The 11,978-nt window shown below is 48.7% G+C and overlaps 1 protein-coding gene across 1 annotated transcript; it reads left to right on the top strand.

Moving 5' to 3' along the window:
* Nucleotides 1-4,121: 4,121 nt before the first annotated feature.
* On the top strand, nucleotides 4,122-9,311 carry LOC106648109. Its single transcript, XM_023460267.1, has one exon. It carries the CDS (start codon nucleotides 4,122-4,124, stop codon nucleotides 9,309-9,311), a length of 5,190 nt encoding a protein of 1,729 aa, XP_023316035.1.
* The last annotated feature ends 2,667 nt before the right edge of the window (nucleotides 9,312-11,978 follow it).

The raw sequence follows: 11,978 nt of genomic DNA on the forward strand, positions 1-11,978 counted from the left end.
GAATGCCCTCGTTTGTCTCGAATAGTATTGCCTCTTTCCTCTCTGAAATCTCCTTCATTTCAGAGTACCAATTTTCCTCCGATTCTTTTGGGTTCGGGTCCTCGACAATATCTTTTTCAAAATGGACATTTTTTCCAATCAATTCATTGAGCTGCTCCGTGTTTTTCTTAGACACTTCATCCATTTGATTTCCACTCACTTGCGTGCCTGGGGCCATAACCTGATGAAATGGGTTTGTTGAGGCCATGGTTTGTTTTAATAAAACACGTAGAATTATTGTAATAAACTGCTCAACGGAGCAAGAACACAAGAAACACTTTTTATTTTATTGTATAATCTAATCTTACACCTCACTGCGCACTCTGTATTATTACAGTAGGATATATTTAGTGAAAATCTTTTCAAGACAAATAATTAAGAGATGAAATTAAGAGAGAACAAATTTTTATGAGAATGAAAAAGTAAAAGGGCGCGAGGCAGTTATGCTTGTTAAGCTGGAGACGGGCTCGAACGTAATGAGCGGCAGCGTGTGAGTAGAGAGGTGGAAGGAGAGGTGACTCGTGCGCTCGTGTCGTCGCCACATCCACGCCATCTTCCTTCATTCTTCGCACACACGGCTTGCTACCCGACTACTCGTCGACAGAGATTTACTGCTGAAGTCGAGAAATTAGGCCTGGAAAAGGACTTTCACGAGCCTTGACGATATAATCTTGGCCAGAAACTGCAAGCAAAAATTACAAGAAATAAAAGATACATTGTGCAACACTTTTGAGATGAAGGACTTAAGAGAGCCATGGAGATACTTGGGTATGGAGATAACTAGAAATCGAGAAAACAAAGTCATGAAATTAACTCACGTAGAATATACAAATAAAGTACTGGAAAGGTTCAGAATGGACGAGAGCAAAGCTAAAACACACCGATGGTAACGCGACAGGTAAAAACGAGAGAATTAAAATCCAAGGCATCACAAATTGAGTTGAAACGAGTAGAGCCAACAAAAACGAGCATTGAGAGAATCCCTTATAGAGAAGCAATAGGTAGTTTGATGTACCTAGCTACGGTGACGAGGCCTGACATAGCATATGCTGTGAACTATCTGTCGAGAAAGCAAGTCTCACCCAGCGAAGATGATTGGAAAGAGGTAAAGCGGATTTTCCGGTACTTACAAGGTACGATACAGGTAGGATTGATGTATAGAGGCATCGTAAATGACCTCACGAGTCACACTGACTCAAGCTTTCGAGACCATCTTGACTCGACGTCCACAAGTGGGTATGTAATTAAATTGTTTGGAGACCCAATAGCCTGGAGAAGTCACAAACAAACACTCATAACTCTTTTGACCTGTCAAGCTGAATATCTTGCGATGAGTGAAGTTTCTCAAGAGCTTATTTCGCTTGACAAGTCGATAAGAGACATGATAGGAGAGACAAAGTTACCCGCAACAATCTGGTGTGATAATAGATCCGCGATAGACTGTACCCATATGGATGGATGTCATAAACTTAAAAACTTTGATGATCCTCTTGAGTGGATAGTTGAGTGTTTGAGAGAGAGAGAGAAATGAGTGGAAAGAAAAAGGATATGGCAGACACCCATGGGGATTATGTTAAGAAGTGCGCAATGGAAGGTATATTAATTGTAGAGTGGGTCAATACAGTAGAAAATGAAGCCGACATAATGACTAAGCCCCTGCCCGCCCAAAGCCACGAGTATCTTAGAGATAAAATTATGAATAGATTAATATAAAATTCGATTATATTTTTCTATATTTGAGCATTAATAAATAATCATTTCGACATGTTTTTGATTTTATGTTTCAGCGTAATACGTCAGCAGTAGAGAGTGGTGAAAGGTGACGCAGTCGGAGAAAGGGGAGGGAGTGTTGGGAGAGCCTTTCTCGACAGCGCAATCAGCGGGGGGCCCTCTTGCCTCCCTGTGTTCCCCCAGGCGAAACACGCGCATAGCTACACTGAAAAAACGAACACTGTTCTGAGCACTGAACTGCTCAGTAGTGACTACCAAAGCGGATCAGTACTCGACTATGCAGTAGCGCTTACTGGCCCGGCTCAGTAATGTCTACCGAATCTTTGACTAGCACACGCTTACTGAAACCTTGTTGTTTCAGTGCGCTCTACTGAAAGATTTGGTAGTGGCTACTAAAGCGCTGCGTTGGCTTGTTTACTAAGTCGGTTTCAGTGCTCAGAACAGTGTTCGTTTTTTCAGTGTACGTGATTGATGTGGCGCTGCGACGCACATCCTATGCGCATGTTCCAGCCTGTCCGGCTCGCGCGCCTCACTTGCTACCGAGCCCTTGCCGCACACGCAACGCTTGCTTCGAGCACCTCAAGTTTTCTTCTATTTTTGTTAGCTAAACGCTCTTAATAAAATAATATTCGTTCGAGCACATAGAGTCATTGAGTTACAGTTTCAATAAAGTTTATAGTGTTAAACATTAATCTGTGCCTCCACTTCATTTTTAATCCTGCTCCACTCAATCCAGGCGATCAACATCAACTTACTCCAACAACAACACACACTGTTAGTGCATAGAGTAGAAAAAGTACCATTAAATAAAGTTAGCGAGCAATAATCGTAATAACACAGACTTCTCCGATACAAAATCATTCGCGCGCTATTATTGTCCGGGACTCGGAGAGAGTTCGTGACTCTGCTGACTCATTTCTAAAGCGGCGAGTATTATCACGATTGACTACTGCTCGGCGCTCGGACCTTTCCAACGGCTCTCTACAGTTCATGTTCACTTACACATATTAGTTTTGTTGTATATTTATAAAGGCTTATGAAAATGTCGAAAAAATATGTAAGTCCTAACATGTATTTGTATACACTATGCGTCAATCTCTGAGTCTAAGCGCGAGCGCGTATTTGTTTACGTTGGTCAAAGCAACTAGCACCTACACGTACACGCAACGAACGGTGAGAGCGAGGCCAGCGTGCGTGAAAAAGACAGAGATACACGACGCTACATAGCCACCGCTAAGTTACGAGCGTTGAGCAGTAGCATCGTGAGTCAATACTCGCAGCAGCCAAAGTGTGCGGAAAGGTTCTCGGCATTTGAATGTATCGGCTACTACTACGGCAAGCGAGTAGACTCCGTATTTTAGAAGCCTATATACTTATATGTTCCCGACACAATCATGCGCGCTCGTTCACACGCTTGCTTTTTATGCTTTCACTACTAACACCATATTATATGCTTAGTAATGTTTCCTTGATCATGAGGGAAATGCAAAATGGCTTATCACTTTTTTGAACCTATCTGATTAAAAAAAAATAAAAAATCGCTACTGTTACATTGGCACAGAGCTTCCTCATAAAAATGTATTGTTGGTATTTTGGGTATTGTTTGCGTGTGTAGAATCGCGTGCCGGCCGCAAGGCAGTGTATGTGTGTGTGTGAGTGCTCCGAAAATCTCTGTGTCGCGACTGGCGCACTGTGCGACCCCTTGTGATCGCGACCGTTCAGTTCGGCTGTGACGCTGAGAGAGGCATGACCTCGTGCGACTACTTAACCTGCGAGCGACTATTACAATCATTTATAAGTTTCTAAAGTTATCAATAAATACGCAAGTATTTTTACTTTATTTAAAATTAAGTGCAGTGTACCGCTTGTTTTTTTCTCCCTATCACCCATTGCCACTGACCGCACTCTATCTGACGATAGCCGATTCAAGCGAGAATCGGAGTCGCAGAACAGTACTACATGGTCCTTCAGATCCGGATTAATTAACTATCGTGCTAATTAAATAAAAATCAAGTGTGAAAGTGCAAAGGGTAATCGAGGTGTGTAAAAGAAACTTGAAATCGAACAAAGTGAAAAAAGAACATTCTCGAACATTCGTCTGTGCAGGTTAAGTCGCGTTCTTTGTGCGAGGTCGAAATTCCTAGAAACTCCGAAAGCGAGTTACCTCCCCTACATTCTCAAGTAACTGCGCAGTACGCAGTGTTGCTACAAGCTCCGATTCGCGCGAGTGCCGCGACTCATCGACAAGTGTGTTGTGTTCGGTGACCTCTGCGCTGCAAAGTACTACGTTTACACGCGAGTTTTTGTGCACTATTGTTATCTTATAGAAGCTACAGTGTTTCTCACTCACGATGGGTGACCACAAGGAGCCTCTACAAGATCAGGCTACGACGGGGAAAATGATAAAAAACTTTATCAAGAATACAGACAAACTCGGGCAGGCGAATCTGACCTTCGACTCATTAAATGCGCGATTATGCACTTTGGAGTCGTACTGGAAAAAATACACGGATCGTCACCTTGCCTTGTCTCGCCTTGAAAAGGAGCTCGAAGAGGAGAGCTATTTTGTAAACGACGCATTCTCTGAAGTCGAAAATCAGTACACCGAAGCAAGAGCGTACCTCATGCAAAAGATTACGGCCCTCTCAGCACGTGCGCTCGACTACACAGTGCCTGCTTCAAGTAACACACAGGCTGTAGTGCAAATGTCGACCACAGCCACATCACTGCCGAAACTCACGTTGCCGAAGTTTAGCGGACAGCAGTCCGATTGGGACTCCTTCAAAGCGCTGTTTGTATCAATGGTGAAAGACGCACCATCGCTCACGCCAACGCTAAAACTTCAACACCTATTGGCCTGCGTCGAAGGCGACGCCCTTCGCACGATCAAGAACATCGAGGTTAATGCCGACAATCTCGAGGTAGCATGGACGGCCCTCAGTCGCCGTTATGAAAATAAGCGTCTACGCATCTCGGTCTATATGAAGCGGCTGCTGTACATGCCCAAAGCGGTGAAAAAATCAGTAGCAGAAATCACTCGGCTGCTCGACACAAGCAACGAGTGTCGTCGTGGCTTGAGCGCACTAGGCGAACCAGTCGAGCATTGGGATCGCTGGTTCGTCAGCTTGATTGTGTTTAATCTCGACAACAACACGAGGGAGCTGTGGGAGCAACACCTGCCGGACGACGGCGCACCACCAACTTACACACAATTGGTCAAATTTTTGGAAAACAAGGTTCAAGCTCTGGACACGGCAAACTGTCCAGACCCCGATACATCACCTCGACAGAGTAAAAGCTCCAAGGAGGCGTCTCAAAGACCCTCGAGATCTGTTTCAGCTCATCATGCAGCCAGCGCAGACTCATCGTCACGACGACAGGCCAAATGTTCACTGTGCTCAGCAGATCATCGTCTGGGATCTTGTCCAGACTTTCTCAGCTACACAATCGATCAACGATGGAAATACGCCCGTGACAAGAGCCTCTGCTACAATTGTCTGAACAAGTCACATAAAGGCTCGGAATGTCCATCGGTGTTCAAATGCCGAACGTGCAAACAAGCTCATCATACGAAGCTGCATCGAGGCCAAACAAAAGTCGAGGACACTACATCGGAGCAGACGTCTGCGTCTGCGAACAGCGAAGAGTCATTGGTAGCTCATGCTGCTACCTTGTCAGGCACGACGCTGCTTGGAACAGCACGAGTCGTCGCTATCAGTCCTCTCGGCGAAAGGATGGTGATTCGGGCCTTGATCGACCCCGCGGCGGAAGGCTCGTTCGTTACCGAGAAGGTGGCCCAAGCGTTGTCGCTATCCAGAACAGCGACCTCTCTCGCCGTGAACGGTCTTGGCGGTCAAACTGCAGTCAAGGCCAAATCCTCTGTACTCTTGTCGTTGCAATCATGCACGTCGCCTAAATTATCCATACATGTTTTAGCGGCAGTCCTCACCAAATTGACGTCTGTACTTCCAAAGCAACCTATCAACGGCTCACAGTGGAGTCACCTGCAAGGACTGGAGCTCGCAGACCCCGCCTACGAGACACCCGCGCCCATCGACTGCTTGATTGGCGCTGAAATGTGGCCCGACATCATCCGAGCAGGCCTACGACGTGGACCGTCTGGCTCTCCAGCCGCATACAAAACGGTGTTTGGCTGGGTCATCACCGGACCAACCACGAAGCCAACGGCCCACCAGTCTACTCTCGATGCGTTCACTATAACGCTCACATCAACGGACACTCTGAGCAGTGACCTACGGAAATTTTGGGAGCTTGAAGAGCTCACACCTGCCGCCGGATCGGCGCCAGCCGACGATACGTGCGAAGAACACTTCCGATCGACACATCAGCGAGACGACTCAGGTCGCTACTACGTGCGACTACCCTTCATTGCCAAGCCCGAACTACCTGGCTCATATGGAATAGCTAAGCAACGGTTCCTCTCACTCGAGCGACGTCTGCTCCACGACGCACAGCTTCGCCAGCAATACTGCTTATTCATGCAAGAGTATGAGACATTAGGCCACATGAAGAAAGCTTCGACAGATCGCTTCGACACCGATGTTGCATACTTACCACATCACGCCGTAGTTGGTAAAAAACTACGCGTCGTCTTCAACGCTTCACAGAAGGTAGCCAACAATAAGTCACTCAACGACTTCATGCATACTGGACCGAAGCTGCAACAAGACATATCTACAATATTACTGCGGTGGAGGCTTGGCCAGTACGCATTCACGGCGGACATCGTAAAAATGTACCGGCAGATTTACGTTCGTGAGGAGGACGTCGCGTGGCAACGCATACTGTGGCGCTGCAATCCAGAGGATCCTGTTCAAGAATTTGAGCTTACGACCGTCACATACGGGACCGCCTGTGCACCGTACCTTGCACTGCGCGTAATTAATCAATTGGCTGAGGACGAAGCAAGGCGCTTTCCTATTGGGTCAAAGATACTGAAAGAAAACATGTACGTCGATGATGCGCTGGTGTCGTGTGATTCTGTGGACGCTGCTGTACAAGCAAGGAGAGATCTGATCGAGATCTTACGCAGCGCTGGCATGCAATTGGACAAATGGGCCGCGAATTGTTCAGACATCCTCTCGGGCAATCACTGCGCATCGCCAGAAGACCGTGCCTTCGACAAGGAATTGATTGTGCCCACACTGGGACTGCGTTGGACTCCTGCTACTGACGAGTTCAGCTACACCGTCCCTGAGCTTTCAACGATCACTACAGTCACGAAGCGCACCATTCTCTCGGAGGTGGCTCGAATTTACGACCCCACAGGCTGGCTGGCTCCTGTAACAGTGCGTGCCAAGATGCTGTTACAACACCTTTGGCTCCAAGGCCACGATTGGGACCAACACACGGATCACACGACCACCGAACTCTGGCTCGACTTTCGTCGCAAGCTCGCAGCTCTACAAGCCTGCCGGATCCCGCGATGGCTCGGTGTCAACAGCAAAAGCTTCAGGATGCTACACGGATTCTCCGATGCCTCGGAGAGAGCCTATGCCGCGGCGATCTACCTCGTCAGCCAGGATGCCTCGCACTTACTCACCGCCAAGAGTAAAGTGGCACCGATTCGCTCTGTTAGTGTGCCTCGACTCGAGCTCTGTGGAGCGACGCTGCTCGCTCGCCTCATGCAGAAAGTCCTTCAAGACATTAATCTCACAATCGCTTCAATCCACTGTTGGACAGATTCACAAATAGTGCTCGCCTGGCTTCGAGCACCTCCGTGCACTTGGAAAGTTTTCGTCGCCAACCGGGTGAGCGAAATTCATAGCCTGCTGCCGAACGCCGCCTGGAGCCACGTGGCCTCAAAGCATAATCCTGCTGATGTGGCCTCACGAGGATGCTCGCCTGATCAATTGCAAGGAAATGAGCTTTGGTGGAGGGGACCGCCTTGGCTCCTGTCGTCTACGAGCTTTGCGACCATAGAAGAGCCCATTGTCAGCACTCAATTGGAACGACGCATCGATCGAGCGTGCTTCGTATCAACAGAGGATGATACCATCGAGAATATCCTCACTCGATTCTCATCGCTCAATCGTCTCTATCGAGTCGTCGCTTACTGCCTGCGGTGGAAAAATTGTCTCGCGTCCACCAAAGCTCAATATACAAGCACCACAATCACGGCCAAAGAAATCACTGCAGCTCGAATTATCATTACCCGAGCTGTTCAAGTGTATCACTTTCGAGAAGAGATACATAGACTTCACAAGGGCGATGACCACTACAGAAGTGCCAGATTACGCCGCCACCACCCATATCTTGACGAGGAAGACTTACTTCGAGTTGGCGGACGCTTGACTCACTCTCTGCTGCCTTATAATGAACGCCATCCTATTGTCATTCCCAAGACTAGCCATTTGGCGCGGCTGCTCGTTCGTCATGCTCACGAAGTCACGTTACACGGGGGCCCACAATTAGTGCAGAGCTTTTTGCGGCGTCAATGGTGGATTCTCCAGTCAGGAAGTCTTATACGACAGGTAATACACGCCTGTGTCACATGCACTCGCTTTCAAGGCCGTCGATTGGAACAGTTCATGGCACCGCTACCTGAACCCCGGGTCACACCTTCGAGACCTTTCACTGTCACAGGTGTAGACTACGCTGGCCCGTTCGCCCTTCGCACTTCCAAGGGCAGAGGCCAAAAGTCATTCAAAGGGTATGTGGCTATCTTTGTCTGCTTCGCAACACGAGCCGTACACCTGGAAGTTGTGTCTGACTACAGCACCAAGACATTTTTGATGGCTCTTCGACGATTCTTTGCAAGAAGAGGACTCAGTCGCACAATGTACTCAGATTGTGGAACTACGTTTCAAGGAGCTGCCAATGAGCTGCATCAACTTTTCAACCAATCGTCTACCTTCGTGCAAGAAATTATGACGGCGCTCGCCCAGGAAGAAGTGCAATGGAAATTCATCCCGCCTCGCGCCCCTCACTTTGGCGGATTATGGGAGGCGGCCGTCAAAGCCTTCAAATCCCATCTGAAGCGTGTTGTCGGTGCGGCAACACTGACCTTCGAAGAGTTCAGCACCCTCACCACTCAAATTGAGGCCTGCTTGAACTCACGCCCATTGTGCCCTCTGAGCTCAGATCCTCAAGATATGGCTGCGCTCACACCTGGACATTTCCTTATCGGAAGCTCGCTCTTGGCAGTTCCTGAGCCGTTCACTGAGGAAGGCATTGAAGGGCTGCCTCGATGGCGACACACCATCCAAATGCGAAACCATTTTTGGCGTCGATGGCAGAGAGAAGTGCTGCAACACATGCAGCTGCGTCAAAAATGGCTAAAGCAGATGCCTGCAGTGCAATCAGGAGACCTTGTCTTGCTCACCGATGATCTGCAACCGCCGCAACGATGGCCTCTGGCAAGGATTGAAATGGTGCATCCTGGCGCAGATGGGCTGCCTCGCGTGGTGACCTTACGCACGCCAACGACGACTCTGACTCGCCCAATTGCGAAAATTATTCGCCTACCCATCGGACAGAACGAAGTCGTCGTCCCCACCGACGGAGCAACGGGCCAGTGAAGCTCTTCAAACGGCATCGTCTCACGGCGGGCAGCTGCAGCACATCTCAACAGCGAGCAGCCAAGCTGCCTATTTGTTGCATTATTTCTTATCTATTTGTTTTCTTTTCAAGCTTTACGGTACACATTATACGAGAAATTGTTCTGTTTGTTTCGGACTATACATTTATAGTCACATTGTACCTGTAAAGATTCATTTTTTCGTTTTCGTTCGAATCATCGAATTCATTGTACGCGCAAACTTGTCAAATTTATGTTGTTATGAGCTCTAGCTCAATGACTGCGCCAACAATCAAATTTTGTTTTTTGCTTTTTCTACTCAACACTCATGTACTCTGCATCTTTGTCCCTTGCGCCTTGGGCATTCAAATTTATTGTATCAAGCGATAAGTATCAATTTCGCTGCCTCGCAGCGAGGCGGGCAGTATGTTTGCGTGTGTAGAATCGCGTGCCGGCCGCAAGGCAGTGTATGTGTGTGTGTGAGTGCTCCGAAAATCTCTGTGTCGCGACTGGCGCACTGTGCGACCCCTTGTGATCGCGACCGTTCAGTTCGGCTGTGACGCTGAGAGAGGCATGACCTCGTGCGACTACTTAACCTGCGAGCGACTATTACAATCATTTATAAGTTTCTAAAGTTATCAATAAATAAGCAAGTATTTTTACTTTATTTAAAATTAAGTGCAGTGTACCGCTTGTTTTTTTCTCCCTATCACCCATTGCCACTGACCGCACTCTATCTGACGATAGCCGATTCAAGCGAGAATCGGAGTCGCAGAACAGTACTACAGGTATTATTATAAATGCTATGAAATAATTAAATTTCCAAAAAATGAAAAAAAATAAATGAAATTTTCTTCTTCGCGATTAAACTTTTGAAATAATCGATAAATGTTAAACTTTCTGGTCTTATATTGTAGCTTAGCTGCTCATTTTTCAAAGTCACGGGTGAAATATCACAAAGTACACTTCAATTCTTCGAAAAATTTTAATAATATTTGAAATATTAAACCGATCGTAATGAAACTTTTTCGGGTTTCACCGTCAAAAAAATCTCAATAAAGGCATTTATCACACACACACACACACACACACACACGGGGATTCGCGCTTGGACCAGAAAGCGAATAGGACGTGTGTTGCTCGCGCTCCTGTGTTTTTAAATCCTAGTGCAGTCAAACGTAGTGCCAAAGTGTCTGTGTGTGCGCCAAGTGTGTAGTTTGACGCGCCGCGTCGATACATGTGTGCGCAGCTCTGTAGCTGTGCGTGTACAGCTGCAGCAGTGCTTTTTTCTCTCTGCTGTGGGTTTTCCCGCGTACAGTGCTGTCGGTGTGAGCCTCGCGTGTTGGTGTGAGTGCCTGCCTCGCGCTGTGGCGCGAACGCCGAAGGCGCGTGTGACTCGCGGCATGTCATCGGCCGTGAATGACGGGCTGCAGAGCCCGCAGGGGCAGACGTCGGGCGAGAGACCCAGCACGCCGAGCCTGGTGAGGCGTGGCTCGCTCTCGTTACCGTGGATGTCTCCTTGCACAACGGTGAAGGCAATTACACAAAAAATAATTGTCGCTCCTTTGCATTGCAAGGAGAAGGACGCCAAGCTCCCGTCTCCCGCAGAATTCGCAACCGGGTCCTTGGATGACAAGCTGGAGCGGATGGACGGCCTTATACGGGGACTTGGCCAGTTCATAAAAGGCAAGTCCAACCTTCACAAGGAGGTTACCAGCTATCAGCTGAGCCTGGGTATGGCACTCTCAGCGTTGGAAAAGACGCTGGCGAGCCAAGTGTCGCCTCGCCCTCCCGCGGCAGATAAGGCGGTCGGCACTTCCCCTGCGTCCTCGGGCGGCGCAACGAACAAGCGGCCGGCGGAATCGTCTCCGGAGATGCGTGTACCGCCGAAGCGCAGCGCGGGTGCCCCGGGCTCCACACGGCCGGACGAGAACAACAACGTCGCCGAGGACTGCGACAACTACGTCCTTGTGGACCGTCGACGACGCCAACGGTGCAAGCAGCAGCCCCCGATGCCAACCAGCGATGATCGTGCTCGTCTGGCCCCGAAGCCGCGTCCACCGCGCCGCCGGGTCCACCATCGTCCGGACGCGATCGTCATCANCCCGCGCGTTGAAAAAAGCAGCAGCGAGCCCACGAGCAGTAAAAAGGAGAGAGAACGAAAAAAAGACAGAGCGAGCCAACAAATAGTAAAAGAAAGAGAGAACGGGAAGAGAGCGACAGCAGCTGCAGACACGCGCGTTGAAAAAAGCAGCAGCGAGCCCACAAGCACAAAAAGAGAGAGTGAGAACGAGAAGAGAGCGACAGCAGCTGCAGACACGCGCATTGGAAAAAGCAGCGGCGAGCCCACGAGCAGTAAAAGAGAGAGAGAACGAAAGAGAGACAAAGCGAGCCCACAAATAGTAGAAGAAAGAGTGAACGGGAAGAGAGCGACAGCAGCAGAAGACACGCGCGTTAAAAAAAGCAGCAGCGAGCCCACGAGCAGTAAAAGAGAGAGAGAGAACGAGAAGAGAGCGACAGCAGCAGGCACGCGCGTTGAAAAAAGCAGCACCGAGCCCACGAGCAGTAAAAGAGAGAGAGAGAACGAGAAGAGAGCGACAGCAGCAGACACGCGCGTTGGAAAAAGCAGCAGCGAGCCCACGAGCAGTAAAAGATAGAGAGAACGAGC

The sequence above is a fragment of the Trichogramma pretiosum genome, unplaced genomic scaffold, assembly GCF_000599845.2.
Source record: "Trichogramma pretiosum strain Unisexual culture from Peru unplaced genomic scaffold, Tpre_2.0 scaffold45, whole genome shotgun sequence".
Taxonomy (NCBI): Eukaryota; Metazoa; Arthropoda; class Insecta; order Hymenoptera; family Trichogrammatidae; genus Trichogramma; species Trichogramma pretiosum.